We start from the raw sequence: 26,525 nt of genomic DNA, 5'->3' as shown, positions 1-26,525 counted from the left end.
ACACAAGGAATGCGACAGCTGAAACCCATGTCTTGCATACGTCTGTGTGTGGTGGTTCTTGAAGCTCTGACTCCAGCTGCAGTCCGTCCACTCTTTGTGAATCTCCCCCACATTTTTGAATGGCTTTTGTTTCACAATCCTCTCCAGGGTGCGGTTATCCCTATTGCTTGTACACTTTCTTCTACCACATCTTTTCCTTCCCTTGGCCTCTCTATTAATGTGCTTGGACACAGAGCTCTGTGAACAGCCAGCCTCTTTAGCAATGACCTTTTGTGTCTTGCCCTCCTTGTGCAAGGTGTCAATGGTCGTCTTTTGGACAGCTGTCAAGTCAGCAGTCTTCCCCATGATTGTGTAGCCTACAGAACTAGACTGAGAGACCATTTAAAGGCCTTTGCAGGTGTTTTGAGTTAATTAGCTGATCAGAGTGTGGCACCAGGTGTCTTCAATACTGAACCTTTTCACAATATTCTAATTTTCTGAGATACTGATTTGGGGGTTTTCATTAGTTGTCATTTATAATCATCAAAATTAAAAGGAATGAACACTTGAAATATATCAGTTTGTGTGGAATGAATGTATACATTATACAAGTTTCACTTTTTGAATGGAATTACTGAAATAAATCAACTTTTCATGATATTCTAATTATATGACCAGCACCTATGTGTGTGTGTATGTGTATATATATATATATATATATATATACATACATACATACATACACACACACACACACACACACACACACACACATATATATAAGCTAGTGCTTAATGTCTGCAATGCAACTGAATTAATTGTTGATATAAAGATATGATACATGCAGAAAGGGAAGTGTTTATTATATCAGCAATGATTGAGTCGTGAAGGTGACGTTGTTTTCTCCTCTAACACACTGGTAGGAAGCCAGTGTGCTATAGGCCTACTATTATACAGTATGTAGCTATCAAAGTACAAAGCAGGGCCTCTGGTACATACACATGTGGGAGTCCACGGGGATGAGTTATACTAATCACACACAGATGTACATGCATACACACACGGTGGACTGGAGTAAATAATCACAAAAGGATCTGTAAGTGCGTCTTGTCCTCCGTGACCCTTTACACCCCACAGTGTGCGCGTGCATGAAGTCTTACAGCAGCAGAGACGATCTGTGCAGAGATGCCCTTCAGCAGGCTGTGTCGAACAACAGAGCCATGAACTGTCGCATTTGGATCCACTGTCCTCCTCTTTCTTCACACATGTACATGTCCACACACAGACACACAAACACATGCACACAGATCAAACACACACACACAAATAAGACATTTTCAATGTTATTACCTTGGACATGTAAAGACAAGGAGGCATGCATCAAAAGAAAGTTATAGTGAGTCTTTCTGTTGTTTTTCTGGCTGGTGGTCACTTCTTCACAGGACTATTTTAGGGTCAGAATGTGGCTTTGTATTGACTCATGCTTGTGCTGCTTTGGTTGCTGCAGCAGCACCCATATGGCGTCTATGACACTACCTATCAGCTGGGCAATTAATCAAACTTCATGATTTTTGTCATAATTAGGCAGCCTTATTACCCTGCCTACAGATTATCTTTATAGCAGAGTGAACCTTTGTTAACACACATAAACAAAGGTTCTAAATAAAATATATTATTAACTTAAGCTAACAGTATTTTGGCAATAAAATAACTTTAACCTGAATATAATGTAACTAAGATTGGGTATCGTTTAACATTTTTCGATACCAGTACCAAAACAAGTACCCTTAAAGTAATACCAGTACCAATAGAGTACTTTATTTGTTAACTTGCTATTTTTTTGTTGTAATGTACAAGCAAGGTGAGGCAGGACGAAACCAAAGCACAAATAATAATCTCCATCTAAGCTTTAGACTTAATGGACCTGAATTTCACAATGTTTCTCAGCTGGAAAAAACATACCAAATCAAACTTATAATTTTGTTCAAGACTCATAGCCTAGCCCACACTGACACATAGACTTTATAGGAAGATTTAACAGAAGAGGAAACTGAATCTAGACTATCCTTACCTTAGGGACAATCTGGGGCAGAAATAAGTTCTTCAATACACTACAGCATTACACTACATCTTTACACTTGTTAAAGCACTTTGTAACTTGTTTTTGAAAAGTGCTCTACAAATAAAGATTATTATTATTATTACTAAAATGTAGGTGTTTAGTTATATTTCCAACTATTTCAGGTTCCTGGGAATCAGCATCACAGAGAACCTGACATGGTCGTCTCACATCTCCACGCTGGTGAAGAAAGCTCAGAAACGACTGTATTTCTTGGGGAAGCTTAAGAAGGCCAAATTCCCTCGCCAAGTTCTTGTCAGCGTTTACAGAGGAGCAACAGAAAGCATCCTGACTGGAAACATCACTAACTGGCATGGGATGTGCACGGCCCAGGACCGGAGGCTCTGCAGCGGGGGATTCAAACTGCTCAGAAGATCATTGGTACCCATCTCCAGAGCATCAGTGATATCGGTGAGGTGAGGTGCCTGCAGAGCCCAAAGGATACTAAAGGACAGTACCCACCCAGCCACAGCCTGTTCGCCCTGCTGCCTTCTGGGAAGAGATATAGAAGTTTCTGCTGCCGCACCACCAGACTGCAGAGCAGCTTTTCTCCCAAGCTATCAGACTTACCATTTTATAATTGCTTCTGTACTAATGTATATTGTCTGCTATGTAGCAGAAGGGAGTTACAAACTCAATTTCATTTTATAACAATAAATCTACCTAAATTCTGCTACATTTTGAGGCTTAAACAAGATGTATAGTTGAATATCATCTGCATTATACAAGGCAAACAGAATAGGAGGCTGTGTGGTGTGTTTTTTCATGCCGTTTGAGGTGTGCTGGGTCTCCACTGTCAGAGCTGGCCAGAGACGAAGTGTCACAGGAGTGAGCATCCATGTTGTCTGTGTTTAGCACGCAGGTGTCCTCCAGCACAAATGGTTCCTCCTCATCCTCCAGCTGCAGACACACAACAAAAAAACACACCTCAACCAGAGGGCTCTCCTACATCTGTGGCAGGACTGTTTAAAATTACTGTTAAATCAAAGCACTTACTTCCTGCTGCTCTTCTCACATTAACGCCAAAAGGAGCAGTTATGTAACAGCCCACTAATATGTTTACCTGACATCAAACTACTGTATGTATCATTAAGACCCTTCTACCTGATGAGGGAATTCCCTGACTGTTGTAAATATTCATCCCAAAGCAAAGCAAAATGTCTCCTGCTGACTTCATCTTCTCAGTATCGTAACAACTTCACTCTGTCTCACCGGATGGCCCAACCTTTATCCTGGATGATTTTAATCACTGTAACTGCAAAAAGACGCTAAGCAGTTTTTAATCATACAGTACATCACTTGTCACACTCACAGCGATAGGACACTTGGCCAAAATGTAAATATAAGAAAAATACTAACACTGTGTGTGTATATATATATAAAATGTTCAAGAAGTGTAGCAGCTTCTCAAAGCTGCTTAAAGTTACTTTCAAAAAGAACATGTACTTCACCTCATTGAGGATGCTCTCCAGTGTGGGAGGTGTGTCCACTTGGGGAATGTCAAACTCTTTATCGTCAATCTGAGAACCAAAGTAGAACAAAAACACAGAGGGTTAGAAAGCAGTATTTGTTTCTCTGTACTTTCTTTGTTATGTGAATATTTACACCTCCTTCATCTTTCTTAGCATGTCCTCCATGTGTTTTACCCCAAATTAACACTACAAACCACTCATCAGCACTATGCAAATGCTACTTAAGTGAAATCCATCCAATCCACACAGACCCGAGACTTCCAATAGGAGTTAAAATAGGAAACACTGACTGGTTACCAACCACTGGTATTTGGCAATAGCAAGTGAGCTTCCCGAGCCAAGAAGTGTTGTAAAGCACTGAGGATGAGGTTAATCCAACTTTATTTTATTTTAGCCTAGCAGAGGCTTTGGTATTGGTCCAGTTCATTTGACATTTTTCTGACCAAGCTGGTGGTGTTTGCACAACGCAAAGGTCAGCATCTCTCCAGATTCTTCAAATCAGTAGTTATCCACCAATTTGTTTCAATCTGTTCACTCAAGACAGTCCTGCATTATCACACAGCAGACAGAACCTTCTCAGAATTCTGACAACTTTATTGGCGATTTCTGGCTCAACCCAGAGATAGCAAAGCCTGTGTGTCCATGTATGCAGATGATACAACAATATGTATGCACCCACAGTTAATGAAATCACTGCAACCCTCAATAAAGAGTTGCAGACAGTACTAGAATGGGTGACTAGCAATAAACTAGTCTTATCCATTGTGTCTAGACCCCAGCTGAACCTGAACCTGAGCAATGGTATGGAGCAATATGGTTAATGCTCGGGCTATGGCTGTAGTTTTAAGATATTATTTATTTATTTAGGCTATTAATTTATTTTTAACAATGACATATGGTAACCACGGCTATCTTCATAATTTCCTTTACATAGCGTCAAAAGATGAATCCAGCTGTAAAAGCCTACTACAGTCACCGATAAGGCACAAGGAAAAGAAATAAACCCCTTGGTAGGTCAGTCAGGAAAATGGAAAATGGGAAATTATTTTATGCTAAAGCCAACAATACTGAAGAAAACAAGGAGTCGGAATCTCTGAATTAGACCAGGGCGATATGTCCAAAAATGTTATCCTGATAAAAATGTCATATCATTTAATATTGATAATTATCACGATAAATGTCAAATCATTATACAGTTTAAAGGCTGATTTTTGCTCCTAAGTGATATTATATTATCTTTATGGTCAGAACGTGACAAACAGTTGCCACGGATCACCAAATTTGAGGTAGAACTTTCAAAACAATTGAAATCAAATCTTTTATGAACAAATATTCATGAGTAAAATTAAGTAAATTCTTTGTTCAGTCCCTTTTCCTCAATAAAATAAAGATCTTAACTGACAAATTAAGTGCTAATTTGTTTGTTATTCATATAATTTAAACATTTATTGAACATTTGTTATATTATAGTTTTTGTTATAGCTGACGATGTTAGTGTAACCAGATATGTTATTTGACATATTATTTGACTTGACAAAAGCCGCCAAGTCAACTATCAAAAGGAGAACAGCTCATATTCCCAGCATAACTGCAGATGTACCTGAGCCACTGGAGGACATTTTTAAGGTAATTGCCCAAGAATTACATTAGAACCTTAACATTTTTGTTTCAATAATCAGATCACATACTTTACTTCATGATTGTCAAAAACATCAGGTTTATTTCATCACTTAAAAGGAGCTAAATGTATGTGTTTTCAAGGGCCAGCACATAAACCTTTATTGTTGCTTTTCATCCTTACATGGAGTTTATGTTGGAGTCTATGTTGTGCTGGGAGCCGGTTGTTTTATGGTGTTAGTGGACTGCATTTCGGTAGCTCCGGTGTTGCCGCTATAGTCGGAGAGAGGCTCGGGAGTGCGCATGCAGCTACATCCCGACCCCATACCTTCACATTAACAGAATAGCGGCTGTTCCAAGCAACATAGAGAAAATAGGCGTGTTGTTCATTTCTAAGTGAGGTTACAGCCCATTAAGTAAAAAAACTGATTTAATGATACGTAATTTTATTGAATAACTACACATAGCCCCTTTAATATCTGCTATTCATCTGATGTGTCTATTTACTTTCTTTATGACATTCCACATTATTAATCCTTTATTTAGTCAGATCAGGCATTTAGTTATAAATAAATAATTAAACTCACTAAATCAGTAAGAAGTCGTCTGTGTTTTTCTTTGAAGCGAAAGACAAGGTCAATCTATCAAAATGAATTCAGTTTCCTGTGGTATGAGACCACCAGATGGCAGTATCAGATAATTAAATGGCAGAGAGAGTGAATTCCATGGACACATGGGTGGAGGGCGGGTGTAACACTATTATCAGACCACCAAACTGCAGCGTCAGATAACTAAATTGTAGAATGAGATCTTGAGACCAAACCACAGTGATATTGTTTTGTAGAAAACATTAAAATCATCAGATTTCATCTTAATTATTTTGTAAATTAGAAAAAAAAATTCTGAGTAGTACCTGTTGGTGGACAGGGATCAGTTTTTGCACTTAACAACATCTCTGCCCTTCCTACTTATTATGCAAATTTCACCTTTTAACTGTTGATGACCAGATCAGAACAACAAGTAATACTCCATGAAGAGACCACATTTGCTTTGTACTGGCTATGTCACAGACATTTTGAGAAAGGTATTAAAGCTGGGAGATTTGAAACAGCAAGAAAACGGTCTCTGCCATATATATATATAATAATCTGGGGGATCATTGGTCCATGAACAACGTAAATAAATCAAGTCTTTCGAATGTTTTATTCCAGGTCATAAATCAGAAGCTTTAATAATAACGGGCATTAACTGTGTTTTTTTTGTTTGTTTTTTTACAGAAAGAGGTTAAAAAAAACTCAACTACAACTAGGGCTGAACAATTTAGGAAAATAATCTAATTGCGATTTTTTTTTACCAATATTGCGATTGCAATTTAATATGCAATTCATTTTTAAGCTCTTTACCTCCTGTATTATTCAAAAAGGACGATAAATCAGTGTATAGCATGAACAACACATTATTAGATAGATTAAAGGTCAGCCCTGTGTTATGATGAAATTAGGTGGTGCATGAATTGCATGAATTATTATTATGAGCAATGGTGGACAAGAAGTATCAAATTTTAATAATATGAAAAAGATCATTTGAGTCAAATCGTAGCATTAAATAATATGATATAATATCCTCAGGTCGGCCTATCTACAGACCACAAGAAAAACTAAGTTCACCACAGTGTGTTATACTTTAAGCACTCAATATAAATCCCACAGTTCAACCACCAATTAATGCATCTATCTCAAAAACCTCCAAAAAATACTCAGTTTGAGGTTTAATTCAAAAGTTGGCCAACGAAAATAAAACCAAGTGACGCCTCTTATGTTTAATAGACAAGCTTAGTAATTCTCCGACAACGCCGGCTTCTCTCAAGCTTAAGGCCATTGTACAACAACAAGGTAAAGCATAACGTGCGAAGTTGATGCTTCCTCTGACTGGTTTACTCCTGCGTGTCATGTGAAGTGCAATCGCAGCCTTTGTGATTAGAAAATCTCGTTTTATCATATCGTGATAAGATCGCAAATGCAATTAATCGTTGAGCCCTACATACAGTGGGTACGGAAAGTATTCAGACCCCTTTAAATTTTTCACTCTTTGTTTCATTGCAGCCATTTTCCAAAAATCAAAAAAAGTTCATTTTATTTCTCAGTAATGTACACTCAGCACCCCATCTTGACAGAAAAAAACAGAAATGTAGAAATTTTTGCAAATTTATTAAAAAATAAAAACTGAAATATCACATGGTCATAAGTATTCAGACCCTTTGCTCAGTATTTAGTAGAAGCACCCTTTTGATCTAATACAGCCATGAGTCGTTTTGGGAAAGATGCAACAAGTTTTTCACATCTGGATTTGGGTATCCTCTGCCATTCCTCCTTGCAGATCCTCTCCAGTTCTGTCAGGTTGGATGGTAAACGTTGGTGGACAGCCATTTTCAGGTCTCTCCAGAGATGCTCAATTGGGTTTAAGTCAGGGCTCTGGCTGGGCCATTCAAGAACAGCCACGGAGTTGTTGTAAAGCCACTCCTTCGTTATTTTAGCGGTGTGCTTAGGGTCATTGTCTTGTTGGAAGGTAAACCTTCGGCCCAGTCTGAGGTCCAGAGCACTCTGGAAAAGGTTTTCGTCCAGGATATCCCTGTACTTGGCCGCATTCATCTTTCCCTCGATTGCAACCAGTCGTCCTGTCCCTGCAGCTGAAAAACACCCCCACAGCATGATGCTGCCACCACCATGCTTCACTGTTGAGACTGTATTGGACAGGTGATGAGCAGTGCCTGGTTTTCTCCACACATACCGCTTAGAATTAACACCAAAAAGTTCAATCTATCTCATCAGACCAGAGGATCTTATTTATCACCATCTTGGAGTCCTTCAGGTGTTTTTTAGCAAACTCCATGCGGGCTTTCATGTGTCTTGCACTGAGGAGAGGCTTCCGTCGGGCCACTCTGCCATAAAGCCCCGACTAGGGGATTGCTGCAGTGATGGTTGACTTACTACAACTTTCTCCCATCTCCCGACTGCATCTGTGGAGCTCAGCCACAGTGACCTTTGGGTTCTTCTTTACCTCTCTCACCAAGGCTCTTCTCCCCCGATAGCTCAGTTTGGCCGGACGGCCAGCTCTAGGAAGGGTTCTGGTCGTCCCAAACGTCTTCCATTTGAGGATTATGGAGGCCACTGTGCTCTTAGGAACCTTAAGTGCAGCAGAAATTTTTTTGTAACCTTGGCCAGATCTGTGCCTTGCCACAATTCTGTCTCTGGGCTCTTCAGGCAGTTCCTTTGACCTCATGATTCTCATTTGCTCTGACATGCACTGTGAGCTGTAAGGTCTTATATAGACAGGTGTGTGGCTTTCCAAATCAAGTCCAATCAGTATAATCAAACACAGCTGGACTCAAATGAAGGTGTAGAACCATCTCAAGGATGATCAGAAGAAACAGAAACAGCACCTGAGTTAAATATGAGTGTCACGGCAAAGGGTCTGAATACTTATGACCATGTGATATTTCAGTTTTTCTTTTTAATAAATTTGCAAAAATTTCCACATTTCTGTTTTTTTCTGTCAAGATGGGGTGCTGAGTGTACATTACTGAAAAATAAAATGAACTTTTTTGATTTTTGGAAAATGGCTGCAATGAAACAAAGAGTGAAAAATTTAAAGGGGTCTGAATACTTTCCGTACCCACTGTACAACCACAGTAATAATCTGACTAGCAACCTCTCCATATTTATATTAATTTATATAAATCCATGTCAGTTGCATGGATGATTAAATCACTGTCTAGCAAAATGATGTACATACAGCATTTCAGCCAATAGGAATTAAACAAGAGAACTGTCAATGCTTGTGCACTGTCAGAAATGACAAAACAGGAGTGGAGTGTCCGTTGTGCAGAAAGAATGGTCATTAAGGCTATAACTGCAAAATATGTTTAAAAATCCATCTATAATGCAGCCTGTGACAGAGCAGGAAAAGTATTGGTCTTCTTTCTGGCATATTCCTGAATAGTTTATTTTCAAGTTTTGTGTGTCAACAAAAAACCTTTGCAGGAGGAGTGGGGGGAAAAAAATCGATACAGCATAGTATCACGATATTTTTCGTGGCAATACTGTATCGATACGCGGACGCCAAGTATCGATCTTTTATTACAGAAATTGTACATGAGAATTTTACCTTTTTGGCACTATAATAATAAAATCAATTGCTTTTTCAGGCCCTAGAAAAAGAGCTTTCCTTTGGGGACACAATTTAAAGTTGGATAAAAGTAATTCCAATACATCGCAATATGTTTAAAATCGCAATAATATCGTATCGTGACATAAGTATTGTGATAATATCGAATTGCGGGGCCTCTGGTGAATCCCAACCGTACCAAGCAGGTGTGTGTGTGTGTGTCGGGAAAAGAGAACTGAAGGTAAAAGCAAGGTGAGCAGATTCAAGTAGTGAGTACTAAAAAATAAAATAAGAAATAACCTACTAGAAATAGAAATATGCCCCGCTGTCCGTCTAGTATTTACCTGTCTGTGTGTGTTTGACCCTGATGAGAACCACTGTGCAGTCAATATACACTGGCCACATTAATAAAAGCTTTGTACTTTAACAATGTGCCTTAATTTTAGGGGGCATTCATTCCTCTTGTTTAGAACAGTACGTGTAAGAAGGTTGGTAAGATGGATTTTACAGTCATCTCAGTCTTACAGGCCCCATTTACACTTGTTTATATCCAGGTGAAAGTTCAGACAATTTAATTTACACTTAGTCACATATACGTGTTTCTGTTGGCCGGAACACAAATCTGATTGCAATCCATTTTAGGTTTCCCAGGCTACATGCAAATCAGGGTCACCTCCTGTCGAGAAGAAGGCGATATCTGATGTCAGGTAACTGCCAAAAACTACTTCTGCACATAGCAGTTTATTTACAACAATAACAGTCTAGCTAGTGTTAGCTAACAATGATCCACAACCACATGAATGAATCGTATTTATGAACTACAAGCAAGACAAAAGTTGACACCTCCACTGGCTCTAACTCACACCGCTCCCTCATCCACACAGATCCTTCAGTGGTTGAGATGATCCCGCATCAGATAAATGCTACAGCAGCTCGGTTGGCTGGGGACATTTGTCCTTGTTACTTTAATAAGAACAATGGCTCATTTCCACAGCATACACACTGACATACACTGTTATGCTATGGGAGGTGTAAAGCTTACGTATGCTTCTTGGAGTTACAGATGCATTTACACCTTTCCAACATCTGCCTAGAATGCACTTAAGGATCTTCAAGCAAATATAATCTATTGTGCTTGAATGCACCACAAAACCAACTACTGTTCATTCTGCCAATGGAAAGGCGTGACATTGCAGGCTCCCTGGAAATAGTCCCCATTTCTGTATTAGTGTTGTCATCACTACCGGCTACAGGTGTGCTGGAAGCTGCAGAGATGTTGACAGGTACACGTCCTGCATCTGACACAGTAAACTCACTATTGACACTCCTTTTCCTGTGATTTTCTTAATGTTACTTTGTGAATGACAAATCCGTGTTGAAACTATCTAAATCCTGCCCTCTGTGAGCTCCAGAAAACACACACACACACACACACACACTGACTTTGCTCAGCAGAGCAGAAAGGCCGTGGTGCAGAAATAATATTTAGTTATATTTAAGATATTCAATTCAAATCCTGTTCTGAATATAGTCTTTATTTAAATATATTTTTAAAAAGCACTTTCAGTAATGAAAAAGAACCAATAAGAGTTTCCTAACGATACCTATCCATTACAAGTTTAACACTATCATTTGTCAAAAAAACACATTTTAAATAGGGACCCACTCAAATGACCAGCGTTAGGGTACAAATACACACACACACACACACACACACACTTATTTATATGAATCATATCCAATGTATAACATTTATACATATACACCGAACAGCAGCCTTTGGATCAGTTTACTCCAGTTTGTTGGACGTGTAGGAGGAGAAGCACAACGGGAAGTGACGGCGCCGCGGACGGCAAGTTGTACCAGTAAACACACACTTACTTTTAGATTTCTGAAGAGAACACATTCACTCTTTGTCTGAGATAGCCTACAGCTAGTGACAAGCTTTCTTGTTTTAATAAATGTTACACCGCTGAGCGCGAGCTGCATTTTAGCAAACTTTAGGACAGTGTAATAGACTAAGTTAATGTAGTCTGTCCGAAAACGCCTTGATAAAGTTACAAAGCTCAGGCTTAAGTAGCAACATTGGTGGTTTCAACTGAAGAGGGTTTGGTTAACGTCTCTTGCTTAACTAACTTTAATTAAGTGCTAAATTTAATACAACACAGACATGTCTCCATAAAATCCCATGCCGTTTTCCCGTAACGTTAGGCTACAATGGGCAGCTCCTGGAGAAGCAGACCTGCGCAGCTGGGCCTCATTCGGAGCTGTCATGAACTCATGCTGCCTTCGTTATTAACAGAAATGAATTCTTCCTACGGCTGAAGAGTAAAGTGTAACGTTAGCTAGGAGCAGCATTTAGAGCAGCCGCTGCGCAGCGCCACTTCTCATCCGGTGTCAACAACAGACTGCTGCGGCGGCACACAGTTAATTCTCCCTCAAGTCTGAGTCGCCACGACAGTAGAAGAAGTAGAGAGTCTCTCACCGCGTCCACCTCCATCAGGTTGAGCTGGGAGGATGCAGAGAGTAGGCTGCGGGCGTCCGGAGACTCCGACATCTCTGGGATAACATGGACAGAGAAGCTAGCCTGTCTGTCACTCCTCTGGCAGGAAATACATTAATTACATTTTCCGGTTGAGTTTTTCAGAATAAAGTCTCTAAAAGATACAGAACTCACAAGCTGGCTGAAAACACACAGTAGTTTTTGCTAATTAAATTATTGTTATATATTCATAATTATTAATAAAAAATATTAAGATTACTATCATAAAAACAACAAAATACAAATGTGATATGTATGTGTTACAAATATATGATGTGACTATTACAAAAAACTTGTGACAGTCCATAAAATATGGCAACATTTTAAAATGGTAAAACAAAATAAATAAATAAAAATATCCTTGATATAAAAATATCCTTGATATTAAAGCTGCAAGCAGTTGAACGGGCCCTCGCCCCTTGCATGTGCCTTGTGGGGGTTGGTATAACTGCGTTCAGCACAGGAGGCTGTTTGCCAATCTACATGAGTATTTGGCACTGCAAGCAGTTTAGACACGTCAAGTTTTACTTCATGTTGAACAGCAGCGTGAGGCCCTTGCACCCAAACTTTGAAATGCTCTGCCCACACCTTTCGGTCTGCTGATTCTATGGATTCTTTCAAAGGCAGCTAAAGACACACCTGTTTAGAGACTGGTCTGCATCTTATGTGTTTATGTTCTATGTATTAAACATTTTTTACCACACAATGTGTATTTATCATGTTTTTTTACTATGTGTTGGGTATTTATTACGTATCTTTATTATGTACTGTGTTTTTTAGGCCACTTTTTTATGTGGCTCGGGTGGTCATTTTATCTTCTGTGTTTTCAGTGTGAATGTTAATGTTCTTGAAAAGCGCTGTACAATCTAAAGTTTACATCCTGTGTTATGGCCAAACATGCAAATTGTTCAAGTTTTGTTTAGAAATGAAGCAGATATACAAGATCACTTTGAACCAGTCTTGTTGCTAAAGGAGATTGCATTTAGAGAGAGAGAGAAATTAATAACTGATCATCTATAACACATTGTTTCTTAACATTAAAAAAGGTGACATCTCAAACTGAGCATGCACACTGAGATTTCAGGCACTACAAACTGAAGAACTGAAAACTTAATTGCTTTTGTGCCCCAAAACATGAATAGAACTGGTAGATTATCTCTTCACTGTCAGAGATACAAAGCAGAGACAGATCCTGACCAAATACAGGCTCAGTGACCACAGTCTAGCCACAGAGAAAGGACTACACAAGAAGCCTGGGCTGTCAACAGATGAAAGAGTCTTTGATCGCTGCATGACAGGTGAGGCAGAGACACAGATGCACTTCCTCTTAAAATGTGACAAATAAAAAAATATCACAGTGCAACACTTTAAGAAATTGGATTTTTTAGTCCCAAACTTCACAGAGCTAGATGGCAGTGAAAAGATTCTATTAGGAGAAGTACCTACAAACAGCATACAGTATACTTAACTGTACAATATGTGACTGCATGTAGCAAACTGCAGGAACACTAGTTGAAACAACATTACTGAATATGACAAATAATTATCTTGACAAAGCCTATCACACAGACACACAAAGTAACATGTACACATGTGGACCGTTTTGCTTTTACATGTTGTAGTTTATCTATGTTGTGTTATTGGTTTGTGGATTTGTTTTTAATAGTACTATTTTGTGTCTCAAAATTGCTTTCTATACTTTCATGCTAATAAAGCTAATGAACTGAAAGAATTGATTTGAAAAACAAATCAGAAAGCGTGTGTGTGTCTGTGTGTGAGAGAGAGAGCTGTTCAGTTCATGTGCAGCAGGAGATGCATGACGAGGTGTGGTCCTTACAGATATACTTGCCACATTTGGTGCAGGTGGTAACAATATTTTTTTCCCAGAACTATTCAGAGCTTTATAAACCAACAGCAGTATGTTTTAAATCAATTATATGACCGACAGGAAGCCAGTGGAAAGACCTGTGCAACGTCTGCACTGAAAAAAATATTGTTTTTTTATTTATTTATTTTTTTATTTTATTAAAAAATAAATAAAAAAATAAAAAAATAAATAAATAAATAAATAAAAAAAACAATATTTTTTTCAGTGCAGACGTTGCACAGGTCTTTCCACTGGCTTCCTGTCGGTCATATAATTGATTTAAAACATACTGCTGTTGGTTTATAAAGCTCTGAATAGTTCTGGGACTGAACACATTTCTGATCTTCTGCTACACTATGAACCATCCAGACCTCTCAGGTCTGCTTTCTGTTCCCAGAGTCAAAACTAAACATGGAGATTCAGCGTTCAGTTTTTATGCACCAGATATCCGGAACAAACTCCCAGAAAACTGCAGGTCTGCTGCAACTCTCAGTTCTTTTAAATCAAGGCTTTTTGATCACCTTTTATTGCTATCTACACTGCACTGTAAATGTTACTGTCCTGTTTTATCTTGTTTTTATTTTCCTTTTAATTCTTTTTAATTGTATTTAGACGTCTTTTGATATTATGCTGCTTTTGTTTTATGTAAAGCACTTGTAAGTGCCTTGTTGAAATGTGCTATACAATTAAACTTGTCTTGCCTTTCTGTAGAGCATGCACTAACTGTACGTCATGTTCCTATAAGCTGTATGAATGATAATTAATTGTTTTCAATTAACTAATTATACATTACTTCCCAGTAGATCAAGTGTTGATAACACAGTGAAAAGGTCATGTAAATCAAATGAGGATTTTCACACAAGGCTTGCTACCTGCTGCCAGAAAGTGATGTAATGACTATAACTGGTATGTAGATGTCCTTAGACCAGACCAACATGTGAAATGGGAAAGATCTCAGCCCTCACCACTTTTGGAGAATTTCTTTTTGAGGAGAGTAGCTTTATATTATATTTGTGCCACCCTGTTGTGTTGTGATTGGTCAGTCTATTTAACTTTAAATGAAACTTTTAAACACAGAAATATAAACTGTATGATACTGTAATGTTACAATGTGTAGAGCTGAAGGAACACACCTATTCTTTTAGGTATTTTGTTTCACACAGAAACAAGTGAAAAGATTCTACAATTCAATGTCAATGTCAGTAGAAGAACAGAGAGTGGAGAGACGAGGATTCACAGTGAAACATCTGCAGGAAGTGTTGAGTTTCATTAACAGAAGCTTAACAATGAGAGAAAGAACAGCAAAGTAGCACCTGTGCAACACACTGGTGAATATTTAATGAATGGCTGGAATTCATGCCGTGCAAATGTATATTATGCTTAACTTGTCGTGACAATCATTATAGTACAGATAATTTATACAAATTTTCTTGCTGAAACTGCCTCCTAATACACAAAAACTATAGTTTTATATAGTATATAGTATGGTGATTCTACTAAGCAGTGGGCTTTACATTCAGCTATTTTGATAACTTGTTTATTCTTCTTAGTTGTGTTTTCCAGTTATATTGCCAAGCAGTCACTATTTCACGATTTTCTGCTTGTATATGTTTTACATAATTGTAAAACATATACAAGCTCTGCTCCACTCTGTGCAGCTGGATCTCCCTGACAGGCAGAACCCCAGGCGGGGCGGGTGGGCAGCCACACCTCATCCCCCTGGAGACGTAGAGTCTGGATCTGTGTCTGCGAGTCACCTGCTGCCCTCTTGTTCCTGTACAACATCCACTGCTACAATTATAACTGGTATTCTTATAATCATTTATATTACTATAATCATCAGTACCATTATTCATTTTCTGTACCACTACTACTACTGTTTGTATTTCCTGTATAAATGTTGTGTTGCCACCCCCCCCCTCCCAACCAGTCGAAGCAGATGGCCACACACTGAGTCTTTCTTGAGGTTTCTGCCTCAAGGGAGTTTTTCCTTGCCTGTGTAGCCAAGTGCTTGCTGGTGGGAATTGTTGGGTCTCTAAATAAAATTACAACTCCACCGGTTGCAAAAAGAAGTCAGATTGCATTGGAGTCTATGACAACATGACAATATCATTGACAGCAAAGGTGGGAAGATGTGTCCTTCTTGCTGTACAAAACTTTTTTAGCGTTTCACCTGGTGCTTTATCTTAAATGGATCATGGCAATTCGGCATGCATACTGGGTGAGACTTTTTTTTATGATTTTTGTGTTTAAGTGAGTGAACGCCATTTTTCAATGGTCATGACAAGAACAGCACGCATGCTTATATCTTTATTAAATTGAATTAGTGATGAATCACCCTCATGCATGAATCATGCATCAAAAACAGCCTAATTTTACACATGATCCATGATTATAAAGGTACAGAAAAATAGAAATGCATGGTGAAAATAGCATATTGTCAATATTTTAGAGATCCCTCCCTCAGCATTTCATAAATCATGTTTTCATGGGCTCTTATGCCTTATAAAGAGCCAAGCTCCCCCTGGTCCCCTGTAGTTCCCAACCGGTCCTGAACCAGGGACTTTCACTTCACGTAGCCTTCATAGTTTATAATTCAAATAATAATCTATCCACCTGCCACACACTGCATAAAATATGTGTACCAGTCATATTGTTTTAGTTCTATGAAACTCATCCACAGTCATACTATTTAACTTCTCTGAAATACACAGATGTATTCTTTTACTAATTTCACTGGCCTGTGTATGATTGTGTATGTGACAAATAAATTGTTTTGCTGTGAAAATAATTGTTAGTTGCAGTTCTTGAGAGCTTGAGAACACCATTGATTTGTGTTTTGTTGTCTTTGTGCTTTGGCACAGCAGACTGGAGAATATCAAGTCCCCAAGTGCTACAGCCAACCCACTCTAGTCAGATTATTCCAGTAATGTTGTGACAGTGAGACAAACTCATCAGTTCAAAATAGATATAAGGCAACTCTATATTATCTGACATAGTTAACACTTTTTGCAGTACATTTCAGAAAGAAATAGTGTTCTTTTTACCGCACTACATTCATCTGACAACTGTAGTGAATATAATGTAAAGAGACAACAATTTAATGGGACTGTTCTTAGTGAGTACTTTTACTTTTCATTCTTTATGAATTAATAATTTAAGAGCCATTTTAATTTCATACTTTTATTTGGTATTATACTACTATGATTCCTTGTATTTTTCTCAAAATATTATACATATTAGGCTACAACTAATTTATTCACAAAATATAGATTTTTGTTCCTTGACATTTTTCACACCTTTTCTTACTTAAAATGAAACCTTTATTGTCATAATGTTTATAAAAAATCTGTAGGGTTTTTTTTCTTTGAAAAGTGGCCCTAGTACTCTGTTGTACAATCTAATCCAACAGTCCTATAAATACTTAATGCAAGGCTCCAGAATTAGATTTAGCTGTATTTTGTCACAGTGCAACTAAAAAAAATAACTACACACCTGTGCAGAACACTTCCGCTGCGTAAAGTAGTCAAAGTAGTCTACTACCAGGCAGATCAGATGACTATTATTATGTATTCATGATTATGAATGTATTATTGTATATTAACTTACTTTTATCCATTAACATCTATGGTTTAGTGCAAAAAGCATAGCTCCCTCACTTCTTATTCATAAAGGTCATTTCGGTGTTTATGATGCAGAAAAAAACAATCCTCCCAACATGGGCTGTCCTGTTTTTAATCATTTCTTGGAAACAGTGGCCTATTATGGCTGGGAGGTTATGCTATATCAGGCTTTGGACACAAAGAAAACTCTTTGTTCTTTTTCTTCGGGATAACAATAGAAACATCAAAAATAACAGCATTGAAACTGGTGAGTAAACTGTCATCCTAGATAATGGGAATGTTAGTGTGTGCACTTTCAATTGTTCCACAAATGCTAGATAAATACATAAATACAAAGTGTGTGTGTAGCCTATATATAGCCTAGCTTTTATGTTATTTTTCATTTCAACACAAATTGCCTCCAAATAAACACTGTGACACAGTATAGTCACTGAATGTGATTTTTTTCCCCCTCCTGTTTTATTATAACTTTGTGGGTCTGCTAGTTTAAAAAATAAGAAAAGGAATGAAGGCAGGAGTGGAGAAGAAAGGAGAAAAGGACGCTGCTAGACAGTGTTGGGTCGCGGCCCGCTGTATCCCTTCGACTCCGTTCACCTCCATTCACACAGTAAATAAAAGCATGGAGGCTCTGACTCTCGGGATCTAACACCGAGCAGCGGGGGGTAAAGACACTGCCGCATGCGCTCTCCCTTTCACCAAAACACACAGGAAGGACGCAGGCCAGCGGCGGACGCTTTGCCAGTTGGATTGAAGTCATTTTACGTGGAAGAGAGGATTGTAGTTGGCGACCGGAGCGGGGCAGCCCGCCGTGCTGAGCATGAAGCGGACGGCTGTAGTGGCCAGGCACAATGGCCTCGTCTCTCCGCTGGGGAACAACAACTCCGGGGCTTCGAGCATCGTCTCACCACCACAGCCGAGAGCCACTAGCATCTCCGCTTCTGCCGACAGCGGTGTCGTCGGTGGGATGGACGGCCTACTGGATTTCTCCAAAGGCCCCACCGTCAAAACTGAACTGGTCTGCAAATGGATTGACCGAACTTCTTCGAGACAGAGGCTTGGGCGGACGGCGACATCCGTCTGCGACCAAACTTTCAGCTCCATGCACGAGCTGGTGGACCACGTCACCACCGAGCATGTAGCGGCGGGTCTCGAGACCCTCAGTCACGTCTGCATGTGGGACGAGTGTATGCGCGGCGGGAAGGCGTTCAAAGCCAAATACAAACTCATCAACCACATTCGCGTGCACACCGGGGAGAAGCCCTTTTCCTGCGCATTTCCCAACTGCGGCAAGATGTTCGCACGCTCCGAGAACCTCAAGATCCACACGCGCACGCACACTGGTAGGGTTTCATTATTCTCTTGACTACACACACAGCGCTGCGACACACTCATCAAAGTCTCTTAAATCCGTGTCATCCGTCACGACAGCAGCCGCCTGCCTGAGACGGAGTATACAGAGGTTAATAGAGATTGTTCCCCAGTCTGCTAGGAATCCCCTCCATGTTTACGCAGGCTCCGTTCAGTTCCCATTCACATCCGCCCTTCATTGCTTCCTTGTTTCCTAGAGGAATCACGGGCCGAAACTGCAGCTCAGGAGTCATGCAAGGTGACAGGAAGCAGCACAAAGCAGCTGGATCATAAGGGAGGGGAAAGGATGAATGCTGTGTCTAATTGATTAGATGGACAAAACAGAAATGAGAGTGTAAAGTACACACGGCTGTAATTATCATTTTAATGCAGAGACTGCATAAAAACATAGCTTGCAGGAATTGTATTGTTTTTCTGAATTACCCAGACAAACACATAGGCAGATTTTATGTGTGTGTGTGTGTGTGTGTGTGTGTGCGGTTTTTAATACACAGTTACCAGTTTGTTAAAAAGTGACACTCAGTGAGACGGTTAGCCTACCCACTGCTGCTTTCTTCTCTCTATAAAGGGTTTAGAAAGTGTAACTAATGGCTTTATTAATGGTGAATAAATCCTTTACTAATACCCCGTAGATCAATTATATAACATCAATAAGAGCAACTCTTGGGTTGTCAGGTTGTGAACAATCCCTTTCGGCTGGTGTAAGTGTTTTTAAGGGGCATTTCATGGTTTTAATAGACAGTGTGAGGGAGAGAGCGTGGAAGATATTCAACATAGGTCCCCAAACAGCCTCCGCACAATGGAGATGTAGTGATAACAACATGTTCAGTATTTTAAACCCTGTTTTTGTTATAGCTTGTGAATAGCACTCCTAAATACCAAAATGAACTAGAAGAATCCCATCAACTGTTGAAACTGAGATATGCTGAGATAATCTCTTTATTTCTTCTATAATCATTTCAATTATTTCACATCATTTTCTCTGTAAACATTTTACATGAAAGATGCTATATTAAAATATACTCATCATAAGAATAATTATTGATATAGTTATTGTAGTGTGTCGACCTATCTGTTGGCTGCAGGAAGGAGAGTTCAAAATAATAATGTAGTGTACTAAGTAACTAAAGTAAATAAATAAGCCTACCTCTTACCTCTTGCGTTTATTTTTGAACATGACCCAGTTCTTCACGCGTGAGGAGATTCGTCAGATATATTGTTGACCCAGACACCAATATTATCAAGTTTTCTACTAGTTGAAGATAATAAGGAATTCACAAAGGATACTGTCAGTATTTCCACACCTGGGCTATAGTTTGGTGTCAAAATGACTTGTAGGTACAAAACCTTTTGCAATCCATGCAGTAGATGGCTTCAGTCAGCAGCCTAGAACCAGCTGCAGTGGCTGCAACATATTACTTCTTTTTGCCATTGACAGGCTCAGACTGTCACCAGGTGTCTGACTACATCATGGAAAGGATCCCTACGAGGGACTCCCAGTGACACCCTTTGTTTTCTTTTTTTAGTATTTTGGTGGCTTTTCTGCCTTTATAGTCTCCCTCAAGGACAGTTCTCGCTCTGAAATTTCGCAAGAGGCGAGATTTTGCATGAAGACCATGGTGGAAACGTGAGTCAGAGTTAGAGAGAGGAGTTTGTTGTGTTGGAGTAACGTTAGGAAATAAAGTCTTGCTAGCAGTTCCTCTGCATACACAACAAGCTCGTCTTCTCGTTTCCACCTTCCTTTCCTGCAATTAGAGCTGCAACGATTGATCGGTTAATCAACTATCTATCAACTAGGCTATTAAATTAATCGGCAGCTATTTGAATAGTCGTTGATTTGAGTATTTGTTTTAAGAAAAAAAGTAAATATTCTCTGATTTCAGGTTCTTAAATGTGAATCTTTTGTGGTTTCTTCACTCCTCTATGACAGTAAACTGAATATCTTTGGGTTATTGACATAACATGACATTTGAGAACGTCATCTTGGGCTTTGGGAAACACTGATCGACATTTTCCACAGTTCTCTGACATTTTATAGAATAAATAACTAATCAATTAATCAAGGAAATAATCGACAGATTAAGCGACAATGAAAATGTCTCCTGTTAAAAACAAAGGGGGTCACCGGGTGTCCCTCGTAGGAATCCATCCTTTCAGCGATGTTGTCAGACACCTGGTGTAACAGTCTGAGCCTGTCAGTGTCAAAAAGAAGCACTTTTTGTCGTTTGCAGCTACATTTTGTACCTACAGGTCATTTTTAAAATGTTCGGTAAATATTCAATAAATGTTTGACTTTATTCCCTTAAATCATACACCAATTAGGACTTGATTTATTTATTAACATGTTTATTTTGTTGAGGAAAAGCTTTTACTTAATTTTACTCTTGCATATTTGTTGACAAAGATTTTATCGTAATCGTTTGGAATGTTCTACCTCATATTGCTGAAGTGATCCACTGTTTGGCCTCAAGTGTTGACCATAAAGACGAGTTTAAACCACAGTTAACTATCAGGTTTCTTCACCTTTCACTCAGGAGCAAAAATCTGCCTTTAAACTCAAAAGAAATAACGATTTGATCGAAAGATATGAAATTTTTTTATCGTGATAACATTTTTGGCGGTATCGTCCAGCCCTATTCTAAACCCAAATATGTGAAAATAGGGTGCAGGTTTAAAAATACGCAAATGATTCCTTAAACTCTTTTGCTCTTAAATTAAGATCTAAATGGTTTAAGTCAAATCACTTCATGGGCGTACTAAAGAAACATTTACAAACAAAATTTCTTAAGAATCCTCAAGATTTCTTATTAATTACCTCCATCCAAAACCTGAACACCGTCCCACATCCATTAAATAAGAGTTCCTTGCTCATTACAGTCAACACCCGTGGATCAAACTGCACTCAGTGGCATTAAAGAAAGAATACATGTGTATGTCTAAATAGGCCTGAGTGGTGGAGTGTCGCTTCAACTGTACCAGTAGTTCCGGGCTCAGTCTAAACTGCGATAACGGTGCGTGTGATGTTTGTGTTGCAGGTGAAAAGCCATTCCAGTGTGAGTTTTGTGAACGACGCTTTGCCAACAGCAGCGACCGGAAGAAGCACTCACAGGTCCACACGGCCTCGAAACCCTACGACTGCAAGGCCCTGGGCTGCACCAAGTCCTACACCCACCCCAGCTCCCTGCGCAAACACATGAAGGTCCACGTCAAGTCGTCACCTACCTCTGAACCCCAGGACGCGTACGACTCCATCGCTCATCAACTTCAACAACCTCATCAGGCTCTCCTCGAGCCTCTCGACCTTAAAATTAACCGCCTCTCTCCGTCACTTGCCAACAGAAATGCTCATTTTCCTCTTCTGTCCAATCATGAATTGGATATCAGCTCAGCCAGCGAAGTGGACCATAAGCTGCTGCTGCAGAGTTCATCCCCAATGGCAATGCCTCTGGATCTCTCTCTGTCGGGCCTGAAGAATCAGCTGGCCCAGAAGCAGCAGAGTGGCAGGACTCCACGGAGGAGCCAGCGCTCAGTCAACCCAGCCTTACCTCAGTTGTCTAACATTAAGGAGTGGTATGTCTGTACCAGGACTACGGCGCCACATTTTCCTCTACTTCACCCAGACCACATCAAATCAGAACCTAGTGATGACGAGGAGTATGTCACGTAGGATGGAGGGACTGGTAGACAGACCTCACATATTGTCAGACCCAGGTCATGCCAGAGGTCATGCTCTGTGGAATCATAGTTGCTGTAATTTCCCAGAACCAGCAGGCGTATGGTTCAACATCAGTGGCCCTTTTAAAGATGGAGAGGGCTGTGGGGAGATTGGAGGCTTTTTTATTCCCCGTCTCGAATACTAATCTCAGCTCGGAGATTGTCACCATCTGCAGACCAAAAGCAATGGCTCAGACGTTGCCAGTAGGGACAGGAGGACATCCATCATTATGGTTATCAAACAAAATGTTTGACCAAAAACTGCAAGTTATCTAATCGGTGTTAGTTAGCTAACCTGAACTAACACAGGGGATAACATTGTACAAATGGACCAGGGAATGTTGGTGACTGCTCTGCTTGCTGTTACAGGATATGAAGAGGGTGTGTGTACATGGTGACCTCTCTAGGGAGACAGATTATTGACCAGTTTATTGAAGAGCTCCACCTAGATGAAGACATTTCAAGGGCTAAATTGACACATATGGAAAGGGGTTCACGTTAACCTCGGCAGCACTGTACACATAGCAACGCAGCACAGGTCTAAAACAGCAGGCATAGAGGGTGAAGGTGAGTGTGTGCCTGTGGAGGCCTCAGTAGGCTTCAAACTCACTAGTTCGTACAAGGTCAGAAAAATACAAATGTTGTTGGAGGCAGCTGATTTTGCTCAGATACTGTAGGGCAATCCGACAAGCACTTTGTTTGAAGCACGCTGAGGCCTTTACTAACAAACTATAGGTAGGAACTTGTTCAAAAGTGTTTTATGTGATCTAATCCAGCACAGCAGCCAACAGTGAAGCCGCAGTTTGAAGACAGAGGGACTGATTCTTCTTTGTACTGATCATCAAGTGTCTCCTTAACCTCCTCAACTCTATGGACCTTTAAGTGGGTTAATCACCTGCATCTGTTTACACTCCCATTTACATTTTAGTCAATACCCCAAGGTTTCCAAAATGACCATGTACTGTAAGTCATACCTATATTCCTTTAACATGAAAATGTGTATTAAATGATGCACAAGACATCGAGTACTTTCCCTTTGATGAAATGGTGCAGCCATAAAAAGTGTCGTCATGGAATTGAGTTTTGAATTTTGAATGTATTGTGTAAGATTGTGGTACAGCTTGTCATTAATGTTTAATCTATGTTTGGAGTTACTGCATTGAGAACACTTCAGTGTACATTATCCATCCACTAGAAGGTCACGTAAGAAAACATACCTGAAGCAGATAGCTTGAACCAACAGTGACAGGATTTATATGTTATTTTAAAGGACAATTACAGTTTGTTACCACCCAGGTCTACAACCAGGGTAAAAGTGAAAGTGAGCACTCCTGAAATGTCTCTAATAATCCATCACTGTGTAGGAAAACTGAGTGCAACTGGGTTGGGGGAAAGAAATAGATTGGGGAATAATTTTACCTTTCATCTTTGTTTTCTCTTCCAATACATTTTAGTTACCATGTTCCCAGGCTTGTTACTAGGAATGATTGACAAAACAGCCAAAACAACCCCCAAGTTGAACAGAACACAAATTTGCATGTACTTCTATTAGAGCAGAACACGTTTTGAGAGCAAGGACAGAATTGTGTCAGTGGAGTTTTGATTTTCAAGAGCAGTCATCTCCAGATATGAATAAGCAACTGTTAATGAAGTTTGTAGCATTTGCATGGCAGTGGAACAGTGGCGCTGTCACCTCACAGCAAGAAGGTCTGGGGTTTGAATCCTGCAGCTGGGATCTGTGTGGAGTTCTCTCAGGTCTGTGTGGGTTTTCTCCTTCTCCCACGGTCCAAAACATGCAGGTCTGATCAGAAACTGATTTACCTGAGGTGTAAATGTGTGTGAATGGTGGCCCCGTACTAGACTGGCAACTTGTCCACATGTACCATGCCTCTCACTAGAGGTGTGAATCCTCACTGGCCTCATGATTCAATTACCTGTCATTGATTTGAATGAACAACAATTCATGATGCATCTCGATGTGTAGCATCCTCAATTTTATATATATTACTAGTTTTACATCATTTAATACAAGCAGTCAGATAAATTTTGCTTTCAAAAATCAGACTACAACAGTCTATAACATCAAAAGCTGCATCTTTCCAACACCAGTATCTGTGTGACCCGCCTCAGTAGCTAAACCTTTCAGAGCTGGACAGCAGAGTTGAAAGAGTCTCCTCAGTTCTTGGCTAATGAGCTGGGCTCGCTGTATTCTTTATGACTGCAGACTGCAGCTCATGTTCCTCAAATTCTCTGTATTCCCAAAGCGTTTCATTTTTGTGAGGCAGATTTTACACACAGCACATGTCTTGTCCAGTTCTTGCTTCCCAGTAAGTTCATAAAATCCAAAATGTCCACTTTCAAAATATTGGTTGGCTTTTTTATCACTCGCTGTAGATCTCTGCCTCCCTTCCCCAAATCGCCCAACTTATAAAAGTAACGTTAGCCTAACTTTCACCCACAGTTCAATGCAAGATAGCGACGTTGCAATGTCGTGCTGTAACTTCACAACTTTATTGTCCAGCTGAGCCTGGAAAATCAACAATCAACATTAGTAGGCTATAATTTTGTGTAGGCTGCTAACCCATGATTATGTTCTGTCACTGCTTCCATGCAGAATCTACCGCGTCCGCATCGCAGTGCATCTTAGAATCGTACCTACCTCTCACACAATGTGAGTTGGGATAGGCTCCATCTTTCTGTTACCCTGCACAGGATAAGCTGGTATAGATAATGGATTGATGGATATTCCTGGCATGTAACCACAAACTGAGAGGAGGATAAAATCTGTTGCATTTGACTTGGGAGTGGATTGTCATTATGTTAGGCTCCATTGGCTTTCATGTCAGAAACACTGTTAAAAGTATAGGCCTAACTATCATGTGGGGGAAACTGAAGCATGTTGAAGGCACATGATCAACACAGATCTTAAACTCGGGCTGCAAGAAATCAGGTTGTTGCTGTCTGCTACCTTAAATCTTGACCTACAGATTCATTCAATTTGTTTTTTAAACAATAGTTTGACTTGATAGAGCATACATATCAGAGTTTATGATCACTGAACAGCACATCGTTGTGTTCCTTTTAGGAAGTGTTTTATTGAGAAAGGCTGTCTCATGCAGTATCACATCATTGAAGGATTCTAATCACCCATACGTTCACTGATCCATTCATTCTGTCTATAAAAAATGTTTATGGATTCAGGGCAACTGTCATGATCTCCAGTGATGACCTGTATCCCCACCCCAACCCTCTGATTTAGCAACACTAAGTTGCGTTCATCATGTGTGAGTAAATGAGTGACTAAGAAATGAAATTAAAAGAAATTATTAGACTGACCGAAGTTACAAGCTTTGCTATTGAATAATGACAATGTTTTTGTGATGATTAGACAAATGACAAGGGTTTTAGTTTTCAGTATTGTATCTTGATTTTTCTAAATGGCTCTATGGAAACGGTTGAGAAAAACACAGCCTCCAGCTGTCCGTATCGTGACAATTAACAAGGCTCATCTGGCTTAAAAAGAACAAAGCTAAAGTTAGGAGTTACTGTAAGTGTGGGGTCAAGAGATTTTACAGAAATCTGACCACAGAGCAGCTGAAACAATTCATATCCAGCGTGCCTGAGGACTACTACTGCACCACCTGAGCATGGAAGCTCATTCATGACCTTGGCTGAAATATTAATTTGACAAAAAAATTAAAAGCCCACTTACAACATGCTACATTTTGCTGATTGGTTCTCTAGACTCGTGTTTCTAACCACATATTTCAAGCCAACGATATGAATTCACATCAAGTTAGGGATGAATGCCTGCTCTTGTCTGCTTCCCAATAAACTGTAAAGTTAGCATAGACTGATACCCATCCTTAAGGAAACAGCTTCTGGAGTCCGGCAGTGTGTAATACACATACTACTTAAGACATTTACAAAGTGCATCATTCATTTTATGAACTAATAATGGAAAGGATTCAGTCATTAATTAAATTATTATTTTTAAATGTATTAAATTAAAAGACAGAGTCACAAACAAACTGAACCAGTAGTATTAAATTTAATTATT

At 39.5% G+C, this 26,525-nt stretch overlaps 2 protein-coding genes across 3 annotated transcripts in view; one reads left to right on the top strand and one right to left on the bottom strand.

Annotated features, from left to right (window-relative positions):
• The window catches only part of vps8 (VPS8 subunit of CORVET complex), a 59,659-nt gene extending 47,707 nt beyond the window's left edge, over positions 1 to 11,952 (bottom strand). For both annotated transcript variants that reach the window (XM_038737352.1, XM_038737353.1), the window contains exons 1-4: positions 11,837 to 11,952; positions 3,550 to 3,618; positions 2,868 to 2,998; positions 1,140 to 1,236 (exon numbers count right to left, since the gene is read on the bottom strand). In XM_038737352.1, the coding sequence (XP_038593280.1) occupies positions 1,140 to 1,236; positions 2,868 to 2,998; positions 3,550 to 3,618; positions 11,837 to 11,908 (369 nt within the window). In that variant the 5' untranslated portion in view covers positions 11,909 to 11,952. The remainder of the gene's footprint in view (positions 1 to 1,139; positions 1,237 to 2,867; positions 2,999 to 3,549; positions 3,619 to 11,836) is intronic.
• Positions 11,953 to 17,988: 6,036 nt separating this feature from the next.
• On the top strand, positions 17,989 to 25,801 carry LOC119917423 (zinc finger protein ZIC 4-like). Its single transcript, XM_038737746.1, has 2 exons — positions 17,989 to 18,723; positions 21,787 to 25,801. Exons 1-2 carry the CDS (start codon positions 18,201 to 18,203, stop codon positions 22,416 to 22,418), a joined length of 1,155 nt encoding a protein of 384 aa, XP_038593674.1. The 5' UTR covers positions 17,989 to 18,200; the 3' UTR covers positions 22,419 to 25,801.
• The last annotated feature ends 724 nt before the right edge of the window (positions 25,802 to 26,525 follow it).

This window comes from Micropterus salmoides, unplaced genomic scaffold (genome assembly GCF_014851395.1).
Source record: "Micropterus salmoides isolate LMB-PRFRI ecotype aquatic unplaced genomic scaffold, ASM1485139v1 Ms_hic_scaffold_22, whole genome shotgun sequence".
NCBI classification, from domain to species: domain Eukaryota; kingdom Metazoa; phylum Chordata; class Actinopteri; order Centrarchiformes; family Centrarchidae; genus Micropterus; species Micropterus salmoides.
The sequence above is the reverse complement of the archived record's forward strand: the minus strand, read 5'-3'. Positions and strand labels throughout refer to the sequence as shown.

Bases quoted from the DNA above. Each gene is read 5' to 3' on its own strand.
- LOC119917423 (XM_038737746.1), top strand. From the start codon at position 18,201: ATGAAGCGGACGGCTGTAGTGGCCAGGCACAATGGCCTCGTCTCTCCG. The intron at 18,724-21,786 runs GTAGGGTTTCAT...TTTGTGTTGCAG, and splicing joins CCACACGCGCACGCACACTG to GTGAAAAGCCATTCCAGTGT.